At 48.4% G+C, this 17380-nt stretch overlaps 1 protein-coding gene across 1 annotated transcript in view; it reads right to left on the bottom strand.

Annotated features, from left to right (window-relative positions):
- The window catches only part of svilb (supervillin b), an 86337-nt gene that overhangs the window by 50607 nt on the left and 18350 nt on the right, over positions 1–17380 (bottom strand). Inside the window, exons 7-12 of the mRNA XM_064991989.1 lie at positions 11421–12803; positions 10768–10947; positions 10395–10432; positions 9971–10035; positions 9594–9727; positions 5923–6061 (exon numbers count right to left, since the gene is read on the bottom strand). Coding sequence (XP_064848061.1) covers positions 5923–6061; positions 9594–9727; positions 9971–10035; positions 10395–10432; positions 10768–10947; positions 11421–12803 — 1939 coding nt within the window. The remainder of the gene's footprint in view (positions 1–5922; positions 6062–9593; positions 9728–9970; positions 10036–10394; positions 10433–10767; positions 10948–11420; positions 12804–17380) is intronic.

Here is a 17380-nt window from a genome sequence, read left to right as displayed (position 1 = left end):
GATGGAGGGACAGAGGGATAAAGGGACGGAGGGATAAAGGGACGGAGGGATAAAGGGATAAAGGGATGGAGGGACGGAGGGATAAAGGGATGGAGGGATAAAGGGATAAAGGGATAAAGGGACGGAGGGATAAAGGGAGGGATAAAGGGATAAAGGGACGGAGGGATAAAGGGACGGAGGGATAAAGGGATAAAGGGATGGAGGGATAAAGGGATGGAGGGACAAAGGGACGGAGGGATAAAGGGATAAAGGGAGGGGATAAAGGGATGGAGGGACGGAGGGATAAAGGGATAAAGGGATGGAGGGATAAAGGATAAAGGGATGGAGGGATAAAGGGATAAAGGGATGGAGGGACGGGGGATAAAGGGATGGAGGGATAAAGGGATGGAGGGATAAAGGGATAAAGGGATGGAGGGACGGAGGGATAAAGGGACGGAGGGATAAAGGGACGGAGGGATAAAGGGACGGAGGGATAAAGGGATAAAGGGACGGAGGGATAAAGGGATAAAGGGATGGAGGGACGGAGGGATAAAGGGATAAAGGGACGGAGGGATGAAGGGAAGGAGGGATAAAGGGATAAAGGGATAAAGGGATGGAGGGACGGAGGGATAAAGGGAAAAAGGACGGAGGGATAAAGGGAGGGAGGATAAAGGGATAAAAGGATGGAGGGATAAAGGGATAAAGGGATAAAGGAATGGAGGGACGGAGGGACGGAGGGATAAAGGGATGGAGGGATAAAGGGACGGAGGGATAAAGGGATAAAGGGATGGAGGGACGGAGGGAAAAAGGGATAAAGGGATAAAGGGATGGAGGGACGGAGGGATAAAGGGATAAAGGGATAAAGGGATGGAGGGATAAAGGGATAAAGGGATAAAGGGATGGAGGGATAAAGGGATGGAGGGATAAAGGGACGGAGGGATAAAGGGATGGAGGGATAAAGGGACGGAGGGATAAAGGGATGGAGGGATAAAGGGACGGAGGGATAAAGGGACAGAGGGATAAAGGATGGAGGGATGGAGGGACGGAGGATAAAGGGATGGAGGGATAAAGGGACGGAGGGATAAAGGGATAACTGGATGGAGGGACGGAGGGATAAAGGGATAAGGGATAAAGGATGGAGGGACAGAGGATAAAAAGAGATGGACGGAGGGATAAAGAGATGGAGGGATAAAGGGATGGAGGGATAAAGGGATAAAGGGATGGAGGGACAGAGGGATAAAGGGATAAAGGGATGGAGGGATAAAGGGATAAAGGGACGGAGGGATAAAGGGATAAAGGGACGGAGGGATAAAGGGATGGAGGGATAAAGGGATAAAGGGATGGAGGGATAAAGGGATAAAGGGATGGAGGGATAAAGGGATAAAGGGATGGAAAGGACGGAGGGATAAAGGGATGGAGGGATAAAGGGACGGAGGGATAAAGGGACGGAGGGATAAAGGGATAACGGGATAAAGGGACGGAGGGATAAAGGGATAAAGGGATGGAGGGACGGAGGGATAAAGGGATGGAGGGACGGAGGGGATAAAGAGATGGAGGGATAAAGGGATGGAGGGATAAAGGGATAAAGGGATAAAGGGATAAAGGGATAAAGGGACGGAGGGATAAAGGGATAAAGGGGATAAAGGGATAAAGGGATAAAGGGATGGAGGGATAAAGGGATAAAGGGATAAAGGGATGGAGGGATAAAGGGATAAAGGGATGGAGGGACGGAGGGATAAAGGGACTGAGGGATAAAGGGATAAAGGGATGGAGGGATAAAGGGATAAAGGGATGAGGGATAAAGGGATAAAGGGATAAGGGATAAAGGGATGGAGGGATAAAGGGAGATGGAGGGATAAAGGGTTAAGGGGATGGAGGGATAAATGGATAAAGGGATAAAAGGCGGGATAAAGGGACGGGGAATAAAGGGATGGAGGGATAAAGGGACGGAGGGATAAAGGGACGGAGGGATAAAGGGATGGACTGGAGGGATCTGGTTTGGGATAAAGTTTGGAGATAAAGGGATAAAGGGATGGATTATGGATACAAATAAAGGGACGGAAGTATAAAACAAATGGAGGGATAAAGGGATGGAGGGATAAAGGGAGGGGATAAAGGGATGGAGGGATAAAGGGATGGGGGATTTTCTAAAGGGATGGAGGGATAAAGTATGATAAAGGGATGGAATAAAGGGATAGAGGGATAAAGTCATTGGAGGGATATAAGGGGAGGGATAAAGGGATAAAGGGACGGAGGGATAAAGGGATGGAGGGATAAAGGGATAAAGGGATAAAGGGATGAGGGATAAAAGGGATAAAGGGATGGAGGGATAAAGGGATAAAGGGACGGAGGGATAAAGGGACGGAGGATAAAGGGACGGAGGGATAAAGGGATAAAGGGACCAGGGATAAAGGGACGGAGGGATAAAGGGACCCCATAAAGGGACAGAGGGATAAAGGATGGAGGGATAAAGGGACAGAGGGATAAAGGGACGGATCTAAAGGGATAAAAGGACGAGGGATAAAGGGACAGAGGGATAAAGGGACGGGGATAAAGGGACGGGGTATAAAGGGACGGGGGATAAAGGGACGGAGGGATAAAGGGACGGGGGGATAAAGGGACGGAGGGATAAAGGGACGGAGGGATAAAGGGACGGGGAAAAGGGAGGGGGATAAAGGGACGGATAAAGGGATAAAGGGACGGAGGGATAAAGGGACGGAGGGATAAAGGGACGGAGGGATAAAGGGATGGAGGGATAAAGGGATGGAGGGATAAAGGGACGGGGATAAAGGGATAAAGGGATGGAGGGATAAAGGGACGGGGATAAAGGGACGGGGGATAAAGGGACGGGGGGATAAAGGGATGGAGGGATAAAGGGACGGGGGATAAAGGGACGGAGGGATAAAGGGACGGGGGATAAAGGGATAAAGGGATGGAGGGATAAAGGGACGGGGATAAAGGGACGGGGATAAAGGGACGGAATAAAGGGACGGAGGGATAAAGGGACGGATCTTCAAAGGGAATGGGGATAAAGGGACGGGGGATAAAGGGACTGGATAAAGGGACGGGGGATAAAGGGATCTTCATAAAGGGACGGGGATAAATAAAGGGATGGAGGGATAAAGGGACGGGGGATAAAGGGACGGGGGGGATAAAGGGACGGAGGGATAAAGGGACTTTTAGGGATAAAGGGACGGAGGGATAAAGGTCACGGAGGGATAAAGGGACGGGGGATAAAGGGACGGGGGATAAAGGGATGGAGGGATAAAGGGATGGAGGGATAAAGGGATGGAGGGATAAAGGACGGGGGATAAAGGGACGGGGGAATGTTTAGGCAGTAAAGGGATGGAGGGATAAAGGGACGGGGGATAAAGGGACGGGGGATAAAGGGACTGGGGATAAAGGGATGGAGGGATAAAGGGATGGAGGGATAAAGGGACGGGGGATAAAGGGACTGGGGATAAAGGGATGGAGGGATAAAGGGACGGGGGATAAAGGGACTGGGGATAAAGGGATGGAGGGATAAAGGCTGGAGGGATAAAGGGACGGGGGGATAAAGGGACTGGGGATAAAGGGATGGAGGGATAAAGGGATGGAGGGATAAAGGGACGGGGGATAAAGGGACTGGGGATAAAGGGACAGGGGGATAAAGGGACTGGGGATAAAGGGATGGAGGGATAAAGGGATGGAGGGATAAAGGGATGGGGGATAAAGGGACTGGGGATAAAGGGATGGAGGGATAAAGGGATGGGACGGGGATAAAGGGACGGGGGATAAAGGGACTGGGGATAAAGGGATGGAGGGATAAAGGGATGGAGGGATAAAGGGACGGGGTGATAAAGGGACTGGGGATAAAGGGATGGAGGGATAAAGGGATGGAGGGATAAAGGGATGGAGGGATAAAGGGATGGAGGGATAAAGGGACGGGGGATAAAGGGACTGGGGATAAAGGGATGGAGGGATAAAGGGATGGAGGGATAACGGGACGGGGGATAAAGGGACTGGGGATAAAGGGATGGAGGGATAAAGGGACGGGGGGGATAAAGGGACGGGGGATAAAGGGATGGAGGGATAAAGGGATGGAGGGATAAAGGGACGGGGGGATAAAGGGACGGGGGAAAGGACAACATGCAGTCAGAACAGATACCGTAAGTGATGAAACCGATCAAGTAGCTCTTCACATTTGGTCATACAAAAACACTATCGCCAAATCTAAACAAAACATACCTTAGTCAAGGCAGGCCTGGGCAGTGGTGTAAAGTACTTAAGTAAAAATAATTTAAAGTACTACTTAAGTAGTTTTTTGGGGTATCTGGTTTGGGGATTCTGGTTTGCTTAATATAAGAATTTGAAATTATGTATACTTTTACTTTTGATACTTAAGTATATTTTAAACCAAGTACTTTTACTCAAGTAGAATTTTACTGAGTGATTTTTACTTTTACTTGGGTGATTTTCTATCAAGGTATCTTTACTTTTACCAAGTATGACAACATATACCTGTCATACAAATAACATCACAATTCACAAGTCATTGCCTCTGACCACATCCCATTTACCCCATTCATAATAAATGACCAATGGAAAGCAGTGTAAGAGGTCATTTTCTTTAGTAGGGAATAATCACAGCATTAAAATGTTGTGCATTATAATTCATCCTGCTTTTTAGGACTCTTCTGTGATGTTCACCTGAGAGTGAGCACTTACCCTTTACCATTCTTTAAATGACCTTCACCTTCAGTGCAGCAACCTTAGAACCAAGCAGCATGCATGAACACAACTTCCTACCATCTTTGACGATGGGTCGAAATGTGACGCCCTCCATCGACCTAATCAACATTCATTCAACCGATGTATTCACCTTCACTGTGCACTCGATTTTCAAGACAAGACAGCATTTGCACAAGAACCAACCTTGCATGCATCGGAGTCAATACATTCCTATAAATAGTGTTACTGAAGGGTTCATGCAGACTTATTCAGCCACTGGATAAGCATTTTAGAGGAGCAGAACTCTCTTGCTAACACGATACTAAAGCATCTTGTGGCAGAATATCGTTGTAGTCACTAAACACTAGGGCGCCTCCATGCCAAAGTCTTCTGTAAGCAAGCACAACGTAGCAGCATAACGTCACGGCGTACTGTCGTCCCTTAAATGACACTGTGTGGTTACGTCACATCTTCAAAGTGAATGCCTGATGAAAATTGTGGAGCCTGTGAGGGCTCAGATTTCAACATCTTCATTAACCGTAAACACCAAGCCATACTGTTAATGGGCATCAGGGCTGGCCAAACGAACGCACACAAGCTTTTAGGATACTATGAGCAGGGCACTACCAGTCAGCAGCAATGTTTAGGCAGGTTGCTAGGCAGGCTCCTACTTGTTCTCTCTTAGTCAACGGAGGAGGAGGTGGAGGAGGAAGAGAGGTGACCATAGGATCTATCTCCTGTACGGGCACAGCATTACTTCACTTAGAGGGTTGTTTAATACTAGTTCACATGAATGTTTCAGTTCAATATTAGGCTGCTTTTCTTGAATATTTTCTTGAGACTTGGATCACTTACTAATGGCGTGATTGTGTAAGTTCTTTAGTGTTTACACGGAATGATCAACCTGTAGTTGTATCAGGGCAAAGAGAAACTAGTTTCCAAAAATATGGAGAATCTCCATTGGTGGTGTTTTAGTCCAGGACGAGGCTGAATTTGGGTCAGGGAAACTGGCCCTCGGTGTAAGGCTTGACACTTAGAGGCTACAGTTTTGAAAAGTAAGAGAAAGGAAGCCCAACATTTTATCCCTAGGTGTGCACTTGCACACTATCTCGCATGGATTTAACAATGGTGGAACCTCCCTACAGCCACTGCTGTGCACACTTCTGGACAAGGGTGGATAAGTGAAACATGTCCATTGTCTATCTGGGTTGAGAGAGGGGCAAGACTCTATACCTGATCCACCTCTCCCTGGGTAATAGGCTGGGTCTGGAAGCGGCTGTTGGCTCTGCGCTGGCGGGTGTCGCCCTGGAGGTTATGGTTGCAGCAGGCTTTGAGGGCTGCTTGGACAGCTGGTTGAACAGGGCCATCTTCTCTGCAAGGCTGTGAGGGGAAAGGTAACATACTGTATGTCAGTGTGTGGTCTGTCACTAGGGTCTCTGTCCGCACCACTTCCATTGAATGTTAGCTAGCGGAAGTCAAGTTAGCTGAAGTTTTTAGTGGCTATTTAAAGAAACATGGATTACAGTTTCTCCTGGCCCATAGACTTCTTTCGGGGTGTGGACCCATCTCAAATCAAGTTGTAAAATTTAAGACATGTTGCCATGAGTTCAAAGAGAAGTAAAACCAAGATTCAATTGCAACTTATGAAGTGAATGCTGGCTTTTTGCTATTTTTTTCAATGTGATCTATTTTTGCTTCCAAACACCCTTTAATGTGTTTACATAAGAGATAAGAGTTGAGCACATTCTCTATTTTTGACCTGAGAGTTGAAAGGTCCCTCATCTGGACCCAGGTCCTCCATTATCTCGTCAGGCCCAGGCCCTGCTCCATCTCCTTTGGCCTCCCATCCCTTTCTTTCTCCCCGTCCTGCTCTCCAATGCTGCACCATAGAGCCGTGCTGCGATGCCCCTGCAGGCTGGGAGGAGGAAGCACACACACACACAGAGGATGAGTGCAGATTGTGCTGCTATGAGTTAACAGCTGTAGGGCCATATGTGACACTGTATTATAATGTACCATACTGTACAATTGACGGACAGTATCTAGCAAGAGCTAGAAAATCAATTAGGTAATCAAAACACATTCTGTGAAGTAGCAATACTACATGGTTAATAGTCAGACAAATCTGAAGTTTGCACTGAGCTCAACCACATGAACACAATAATGCTTAAGCCCCGGTGATACTTATGATCAAACTAAATACTCATCTCCATAACGCATGTACAGTATCCTGTGAATAGCATCAAGTTCAGTCATTGATATTCCTGATCAGATCATGATACCGAAACGCTGCAGCCCGATTCTCCATAAAGTCTGAAAGAGTGTACAATAACTTCGTGGATTTAAAAGCATAGGAACGTGGAGCACTCAGGATGGTGGATAACCTGGTAGTCAGCATTGGCAAGTGCATACAATGGAGAAGGGTGGAGAATCAAGATGTAGCCATTGGGCGAACAGGAGTTATAAGTAGATGTGTGAGGCCTGCACTGAGATAATCATGGTCTCATGCAGTCGGCCATCTGTACTAGAGGATATGGACGGTTGGTTCTCATAGCATGTTAAGTTTAACCTCAGTCGGTAAACAAATCGGGTGCTACGCGCTCGCCCGACACGTGAACCTGACACACTGAGCTTTAACTGGCTTTACCTTTGACCTTTTCTCCCTCAGTCATAGCTTTAGAAGACGTGTGACACATTTCAACATAGGAGCTTAAAGGGATAGTTCTCACCCGCATTACAAAATGACATGGCTAGGTAAACAAAACCAAAAATATAACCAAAACCAAAGACAGCATGGATTGCTGTCTTATCTCATCCACGGACTGTTTACAAGGAATCCACTTATGCCATCTTGTAATTTAGGTGAACTATCCCTAAAGAGTACAAACAACACTGAAAGCAGTAGGGGAGAGTGGAGTACGTTGAGCCACCCTTTTTTCTAGGAAACCATACACAAAACGAATCATGTGACCAAATATTTAGGAAGAGGTCATCATTTCATTGTTTCCACTAGAATTGCTTTGTAAAAACATGAAAACAATAATGTGTTTTTTGGTCATAATCTAAACCTAGCATTAAGTCATAAGTTTAGCAGTGTGGTTAAGGTTATGGTTAATGTGTGGGTTAGGCTTGAAATGAGATTTTAAGAGGACAAATTGTAGAAGCAGGCAGGGTTTATGACTTTGTGACCATGTTAATTAGTGACAACTGAAGAGTTACAAGAACAAAACATGGAAAAAGTATTTATTCAGATGATCTTTTTAAATGTCATTTGAATTCATTGTTATAGGTTTCATGTTGCTTGTATCAAAACCAAAGTAGATAGTTGTAAGATTTGTAAGAGTCCATTTTCTGCATAATGGGGGAATTGAGATCTGAGTTACAAATTGCATCAATTAAACTCAATTCCCATGCACCCTTCTCTCATACTGATCTTGAACTTAAGTATTGGTAAATGCATCTGTCCGCCAGGTATTCTTTGGAGATCACAGAAATGGAGGTGTGTCTACAGATATGCAATTTTGACCTGGACTTAATTCCCCATAATTCCACCACACGCAAGACCTTGAATAAACCAGCACCATCACCCACTTACCCCAAGGTGGCTCAACATACCCTGCCCCTACGCTCAACTTACCTCATACCATCATACCAGGGGTAAGTTGTGCCAAGAGACAACTTCTTTTAAAATAAAAATTGGTTATATGTTTACATGAATTCTGATTGTTTTCAGGGATACACAAAATCCTGAAATATATGTAGAGTTCTTTGTTAGAAAGAAAACTATATTTCCCTGAATGTAGTGATGCTGGATGTAAAAAATGGGCTCAACTTACCCCACTCTCCCCTAATGCTTGCGGAGTTGAAATGTACTAAAGAATCTACTGTGTTAAAACAAGTTTATTCCCCCGATAAGTTTCAACTTCACACAGCTATTCCGAGAAAACAAGCAAGCAGCATGTGAGTGGGCACTATGAACACTATAAACAGCAGAGGGCACTGTAGAGCAGATGTCTGCCTGCCTAGTACATTCCACCTGTAGCTCTAGACAACAACTACAGACGTTCTTTATTTTACCTTTATTTCACTAGGCAAGTCAGTTAAGAACAAATTCTTATTTTCAATGACGGCCTAGGAACTGTGGGTTAACTATCAGATGAATTAATGACGTTTCAAAATGATGGTAACTTTCCCCAGATTCCCTTGTTTTCCCGGAATCCTAGTTGGAAGATTCCTTGAATCACAGGGAATAAGAAGGACACCCGGAATCAACTAGGATTTCAGAAATGTACTGCAATTTTTTGAAACACTATGAATGAATCAATAATAACTTAATATCCATGCATTGCCACTCAAGAAAATGCAAAGCTAAATGGAAGATGAAAAACATCAGTCTTGCATGGAGTAAGAGAAGAGAGGAGGCATGCAAGGTTTAATTGCATTTCAATTAGGTAAACCCATGGTAAGCCCATGTTGAGCACACACACACACACACACACACCTGTAACTGGTCATGGAGGTGCTGACTACAGTGGGGCTGGGGATACGTGCTACTGTGGTGTGGACCGTCACCGATTGTGAGGACAGAGCAGAGACACTTTATATGTGCAGAAAGGTGTCCCACATAGACAGGGACAGTCACATAGGGAAAGGAGTCACAGAGAGATAGCGAGAGAGAGAGAGAAAGAGAGATAAAAGCGCGAGAAGTCACAAAGCAGCAGACAAGAGAATCAGAGAGAAAAAAAAGAAGTAGACAGGGGAAAAGAGTCAAACAAGAACATCACAAGAAGAGATTGGAAAGATTATCTTTACTTTGACCAAGTGTTGTCATTTTTTGTACCCTTCCATTGTAAACAAAATGACGGCAAGGCAGCACTTAGTAATGATCAGAGAGTCAGACGTACGTGTGAGCGATGTCCACTTCCTCATTGGTGATAGGCTGTGTGCGCGCACGGTCCTGGACTCGCCTCAGACGCCTCTCCACGGCAGGGTTACGGGACCGCGGTTTGGGGACGCTATCTGTGGTCTTCTCCAGCTCCTGTGGAGTGGAACGGAGAGACACATGCTTATAGTAAATCTCTGCTCATCAACAACATGCATCAAACCATGGGAATATACTATTTGCGACGGTTTCCCGACACAGATTAAGTCTAGTCCTGGACTGAAAGTATGCTCAATGGAGAATGTCAATTGAAATCTTTTTAGTTCAGGACTAGGCTTAATGTGTGTCTGGCAAACCGGCCCTCATTGTAAACAACTACACACAAGGCAGATACTGTACCCTAAATAGTGACCTCTTAGCAGCCACACTCATCTTAGCTCTCTCATCAAGCTTCTCTTCGTCAGCTGAAAAAGGGAAGGGCGAACAATTGTCAGTCCACAACACATCCACAATACTAAGATAAACCCACTGAGAGCAATTCATGGGGTGAATTGTATTCATTTCAGAAATTACAAATTGACCCCAACCCTGGTGTGAATGTATTTTCTTGACCTCAAACACATGTAACCTAAAATCACCCTGCCAGACACAGTAAATGAATCTAGAGGATTATTCCTTGTTCAACACCATTCTAATCTTTGTTAACCTCAACACATCTCTCAGTCCATCCATTGTGTTGTCAGATGGTGAGCATTCTGACTAATGAATAACTAAGAGTGGTGTTGGTAACTAAATCAAGCAAATCATCTCCACTGATACTTGCCTTCTGGGTTCTGTAGCTCGGTTGGACTCAGACGAGACCTGAGGGAGAAAACAAACAAGACATTGATCCAAATACACTCAAGAATGGTCTTTTTCTATAGGGCACAAGAGACACATTTATTGAGAGCATAAAATACCCATGGTCTGCACCATGTATCCCACAAACTCCAGGGGAAGAAAGAAAAGTCACTGTCCACAGTGCACCTACTGGTGATCTTAGCAAATGTATTCTGTGTACCTTTTCTGAGAGACCTGTCCCTCGGGGCCTTCAATACCTATCAGACTCTGCAGAGGTTACGGACTGTCCTAAACCTCTCACCTATCAGACTCCAGCCGCTCTGCAGAGGTTATGGGCAGAGTCCTAAACCTCTCACCTATCAGACTCTAGCCGCTCTGCAGTGGTTATGGGCTGCGTCCTAAATCTCTCAGAGGACTTGCGGATGTCTCCAGGGGTGATGTAGCGCCGCGGCCTCCGCGCTGTGCCACGCTCCCGATCAGCGCTCCCAGCAGCCGGATCTACTTCCATGGCAGTAAGCTCTACTTTAGTTGGCTCCCTTTGTAGGGTCACGTGTTGGGATGGAGAGAGCGACGAAGGTAACAGAAAATGAGGATAATAGTGAGAGAACGAACGGCAAGGTCAGTTTTCTTCCACAGCAATCCAGACATCCAGGTTAGAGGTGAAGTCACGCACAAGACGATCACACCGCAAAAATTAACTGTCCCCAAAATGAGGGATTTTGTCACCAGCCCAATTGTGTCCGAATCCACACACAGCACAACATGCAGCAACAAACCCCTCAAGTTTGCCCAACAGGCTGACAATAACAGAATATGTCCAAGCAGCTGGCTAAACAAATAATAAGTTATCCCCCCATACTAGCTTAGAAGATCTCTTGATATCACGTTTGATTATTCAATATAAAACACACAAGCAGAAACATCTCAAGCCTCATGTTAGGATGAGAGTCTATATTAGTGTTAGACAAAGCAAACTGATTAAAGAGATTAAACATGCTGTTCCACCTACAGCTCCGGCTTCCTGTTGGCGTTCTCCAGATATGAATGTCGGAGCTGGGCCACGGAGACCCTGGTATCCAAGGTCCCCACCTCCCCATTGGGCAGTACCCCCACCCCTCCCTCCCTGGCCAGGTGGGCTGCCATGGTAGCCTCTCTGCTGGCGGCTGCCCTCTCCATGCTCCTATAGGCAGCCGAGCGCTGACTTACGCCGATGTCGGACATGGAGCGCGTGCGGACCTTGAGCTTGGGGGGCCCAGCCTGCCCGGCTGGCTCCATGCTCCTGTGTCTGGCCTGAGGGAGGTAGGCACCCCTCTGGAGGTAGACGGCCGAGTCACCCTGCTGCTGGTCCTGCAGGCCGTGTTGACCCTGGAGGTCCTGCTGGCTGGGCTGGGAGTGGGAGGTCTCCATGCGACTGACTGGTCCTGTCTCCTTTGTGTCCTGGCTGTGGCTGGACCAGTGCTGCTGGTGGTCCTGCAGGCCGTGTTGACCCTGGAGGTCCTGCTGGCTGGGCTGGGAGTGGGAGGTCTCCATGCGACTGACTGGTCCTGTCTCCTTTGTGTCCTGGCTGTGGCTGGACCAGTGCTGCTGGTGGTCCTGCAGGCCGTGTTGACCCTGGAGGTCCTGCTGGCTGGGCTGGGAGTGGGAGGTCTCCATGCGACTGACTGGACCTGTCTCCTTTGTGTCCTGGCTGTGGCTGGACCAGTGCTGCTGCTGCTCCCTGGCCTCCCACTCCTCTGAGTCCGCCCGACTCGTTCTCCTCCCCCCAGACCTATAGCTCTCATACTCCATGGCGGTTGAGGTGGTGGAGTCGTCATGGCGTCTGACTGGCCCCAGGTGGGGCTCCCCTCTCTGGGGGTCGTCCACACTCTTCTCCCTGCGGCGGATCTCTGAGGGCAGCACGGCCTTCCGGCTCTTCAGCAGCCCCTCGGTGTGAACCTCCTCTCTCAGCGCCTCCCTGTGGCTCTCCCTCTGGGTCGCGTAGATGTGGTCAGTGCTCACCCTCCTCTTTGGAGTATCCACCTCCACCACAGGGGCCCCAGGGAGCTTGGTGGCCACAGGGGCCGGCATGGCTAGGTAAGGCTGAGGGTCCATGTGGGTCCCCTGATGGGTACCCTGGTGGCCCACGGCGGGGCCTGATGTGTGTGTGCGTGGTGCTGAGGCGTGGGGGTATGGGACGTGGGCGAAGGCAGGTTGGGAGGGCTGAGAGGAGGGGCCAGTCCTTTTGTAGGTGGCAGGGTCAGAGCTGTGGCCACGTTGGGGCATGTAGTGAGCTGTGGTGGTGTGAGCACGATCTCGGTGTCTCTTCACTGGGGGCTCTGGAGCTGGACCCCGCTCTGCAGGGGCCCTTTGGACGGCGCTCTCGTCTTTCGATACTCTCTCTCTTACTCTGATTCTTAAAGGGGGAAGAACCAATTAACGAACCATAGCACTCATTTTCAAATTGAAGACAATCAATAAGACACCCAAATAAAGTACCACAGTGCCCTTGTCAAAATGACGACGTAGTGATTTGAAATGTGTCATTAAAACTGTGTCCAAAATATAGTGCCTGGTCAAAAGTAATAGGGTAGGGAATAGGGTACCATTTGGGATGCAGGTTGAAATGCACACCAAGTCGACTATAAATGTCAAGCCACTGGACAAACGTGTCTGCTGAAATAACTAATATGTAAATGTATGTTCCATGTTGTGGTTCAAGACTAATCCTTGCTATATCATCTCGAGCTGACTCAGATTTCTCTATGCCAAAATGTGAGCGAGCCTAAACTATTTTTATCTATGACCCCTTGCTCTTAGCAGCCAAAGGTCATGTTAGGTTGCGTCCCAAATGGCAGGCCTCTGGTCAAAAGTAATGCACCAAATAGGCAATAGGGTGCCATTTATGACGCAGGCCACGCTAATCTCCTTGTACACCACTAAGCCACCCCTAATTGACGGGCTGACGCTTCATTTGACATGGCATGGAAGGAGTTTAACCAGTATAAACACGCTCCATAGAGACAACAGCACATCTCCATTGTGATCTAACACTTCACTTATTCACTTACATGTGACAAGGTCACATGTAACCTGAGTGCCAATCTGTTTGTGCTACCATGCCAAGTCCTTGTCACTCATGTTGGGCTACGACAATGACAGCAATGGAGTTGGCAAAATCACAAACAGATCTGGGATCAGGCTAGGCCACACAGGCTGCACTGTAGATCCTATGTTTGTTGGAGTGATTGCCACTTATATACATGTTGGAAAGTTAACCTCTTTGTAAATTAGCTGCTGTGTCTGTCGAACAGAGAGGCTATTAAATGAACCAGATAGCATTGTCTGCTAATAAATACAAGGGAACAGCCAAGCTTTACAATCTACCCGAGGTGTGTGTCCAAAATGCCACCCTATTCCCTATATAGTCCACTAATTTTGACCAGGGCTCCGGTCAAAATGTGTGCATTACAGTATCTAGGGAATAGGACACCATTTGGAACACAACCCAGACCATGTTTCTACTGGCTTGGTGCAGGGCCTCAGTGGGGTGTGCTCGGTAGACCCACACTCACCTGTCCATACTCCTCAAAGTAAGGCTGGCCTGGCCATGGGCCCAGCACCTCTCACACTACAGCCCTGCCTTCAGCTGGCCGGTCATGGGCCCAGCACCTCTCACACTACAGCCCTGCCTTCAGCTGGCCGGTCATGGGCCCAGCACCTCTCACACTACAGCCCTGTCTTCAGCCGGCCTGGTCATGGGCCCAGCACCTCTCACACTACAGCCCTGCCTTCAGCTGGCCGGTCATGGGCCCAGCACCTCTCACACTACAGCCCTGTCTTCAGCCGGCCTGGTCATGGGCCCAGCACCTCTCACACTACAGCCCTGCCTTCAGCTGGCCGGTCATGGGCCCAGCACCTCTCACACTACAGCCCTGTCTTCAGCTGGCCGGTCATGGGCCCAGCACCTCTCACACTACAGCCCTGCCTTCAGCTGGCCGGTCATGGGCCCAGCACCTCTCACACTACAGCCCTGCCTTCAGCTGGCCGGTCATGGGCCCAGCACCTCTCACACTACAGCCCTGCCTTCAGCTGGCCGGTCATGGGCCCAGCACCTCTCACACTACAGCCCTGCCTTCAGCTGGCCGGTCATGGGCCCAGCACCTCTCACACTACAGCCCTGCCTTCAGCTGGCCGGTCATGGGCCCAGCACCTCTCACACTACAGCCCTGCCTTCAGCTGGCCGGTCATGGGCCCAGCACCTCTCACACTACAGCCCTGCCTTCAGCTGGCCGGTCATGGGCCCAGCACCTCTCACACTACAGCCCTGCCTTCAGCTGGCCGGTCATGGGCCCAGCACCTCTCACACTACAGCCCTGCCTTCAGCTGGCCGGTCATGGGCTCAGCACCTCTCACACTACAGCCCTGCCTTCAGCTGGCCGGTCATGGGCCCAGCACCTCTCACACTACAGCCCTGCCTTCAGCTGGCCGGCCATGGGCCCAGCACCTCTCACACTACAGCCCTGCCTTCAGCTGGCCGGTCATGGGCTCAGCACCTCTCACACTACAGCCCTGCCTTCAGCTGGCCGGTCATGGGCCCAGCACCTCTCACACTACAGCCCTGCCTTCAGCCGGCCTGGTCATGGGCCCAGCACCTCTCACACTACAGCCCTGCCTTCAGCTGGCCGGTCATGGGCCCAGCACCTCTCACACTACAGCCCTGCCTTCAGCTGGCCGGTCATGGGCCCAGCACCTCTCACACTACAGCCCTGCCTTCAGCTGGCCGGTCATGGGCCCAGCACCTCTCACACTACAGCCATGCCTTCAGCTGGCCGGTCATGGGCCCAGCACCTCTCACACTACAGCCCTGCCTTCAGCTGGCCGGTCATGGGCCCAGCACCTCTCACACTACAGCCCTGCCTTCAGCTGGCCGGTCATGGGCCCAGCACCTCTCACACTACAGCCCTGCCTTCAGCTGGCCGGTCATGGGCCCAGCACCTCTCACACTACAGCCCTGCCTTCAGCTGGCCGGTCATGGGCCCAGCACCTCTCACACTACAGCCCTGCCTTCAGCTGGTCATGCAGAGAATCTGGGACAAACTCCGCTCCAAAAATATACCCCACTAGCCTAGCGAACACTTTCCTCACGGTCGTAAGAGCGGCCTAGACAACCCTACACAGTCACTCTAGTGATATCCACTGTGTAGCCTACGTGTCTAGACAGAAAGTTAAGAAGGCACTAATTGTAATCCTAAATAAAACATGATTTATCATAGAAAACGGGCTAGGAGAAATGCGCAATCTGATTAGCTGAAATGCCGAAAGCAGCAATTCACAATTCCCCAATATCCAGCTGACTCTTGTCAACAAGAATAATAAGGGTTTGTTTTCAGACTTAAACAATCAGGCAATTTCACGGTAATTTTGACTGTCTCAGTGAGTGGGCAACCTATATGAGTGCAGACATACTTACTCAGCTGGCATTTTCTGACTCAGTGGACACGGCCACAAAGGCTGAGTTAGACCGAGCCTCTGACTAATGTTCACACCCCAACACCTACAATAATCAGCACTCACTCACATACAGCCCAACTCCTCTGCCTATCAAACTCAGAGCACACATAATGGCACCCTATGGCACCCTATTCCCAATATAGTGCATTACTTTTGACCAGAGCCCTTTGGTCCTGGTCTAAAATAGTACACTATATAGGGAATAGGGTGCCATTTCAGACACAGGTAGAATCTGCTTTATGAATTGAATATATGTACATAGATAAATATGTACAACATAGTACATACAGAGAATTCCCCTGAGGGTTCAGGGAACAGAAGCGAAAATGTAATTATTTGAGGTACGTAACCCGAACCGGAACAGAACCGTTATTTTAAAAGCATGGGAACTGGTGAACAAGGATATTTCACATTCCAGGCATTTTTTGGGGGGGTGCTAAAAAATCGCAATGAAGCATTTATGCAAAGCTCTCACTCTGTCACTCAGAAACTTATTCCAGCACCTGCCTGCCAGCTGTAAATATTTGCCAGTGGGTGTGTGTGTGTGTGGGCTACAGAGTCTGTGAGCGGAGCAGAGCTGGAGTGGAGCGAGGAGCAGACCGTGCCCAATTTGACTGGAACTTGGAGCAAGATTCCCAAAGGCTGGAGCGTTGGTCTTCTCGCCCACCCAATATCGTTCCAGTAGCGCTCCAGTAGTGCTGACTGCACGAGCTCAGGGCACGCCCGGCCCAGAATGCATTTGTAGTCTACTTGTGTGCTGCTATAGCCCCTTGCTTTAGCTACTGTCATGGAGTTCGTAAAATATTTTCCTTAAGAAGCTGATAAAACACAGGTGCTAAATCAAGGTGACTTACAAAGATGAGGACCAAGAGCAAGAGAGGGAGGGCTGTGATGTAATGTCCACAACTAAAGAATCATTGTGGAATCTGATAAGATGAGGACCAAGAGCAAGAGAGGGAGGGCTGTGGTGTAATGTCCACAACTAAAGAATCATTGTGGAATCTGATAAGATGAGGACCAAGAGCAAGAGAGGGAGGGCTGTGGTGTAATGTCCACAACTAAAGAATCATTGTGGAATCTGATAAGATGAGGACCAAGAGCCAGAGAGGGAGGGCTGTGGTGTAATGTCCTCAACTAAAGAATCTTTGTGGAATCTGATAAGATGAGGACCAAGAGCCAGAGAGGGAGGGCTGTGGTGTAATGTCCACAACTAAAGATTCATTGTGGAATCTAATAAGATGAGGACCAAGAGAGGGAGGGAGGGCTGTGGTGTAATGTCCACAACTAAATAATCATTGTGGAATCTGATAAGACACGTATCCCAAAAGCATGATGGTGTAACCTACTTGTTATGTGCACATGCTAAAAGAAAGCAACGAGTTGGGTAGATAACTGTGTTATTGTAGCTATTTATAAACAAAAACAATTATCTTTTAAATGTTTTGTTCATTTTTGTTCTATTACCTATACAATAGGCCA

This window comes from Oncorhynchus masou, chromosome 17 (genome assembly GCF_036934945.1).
Source record: "Oncorhynchus masou masou isolate Uvic2021 chromosome 17, UVic_Omas_1.1, whole genome shotgun sequence".
In the NCBI taxonomy this organism is placed as follows: Eukaryota; Metazoa; Chordata; class Actinopteri; order Salmoniformes; family Salmonidae; genus Oncorhynchus; species Oncorhynchus masou.
The sequence above is the reverse complement of the archived record's forward strand: the minus strand, read 5'-3'. Positions and strand labels throughout refer to the sequence as shown.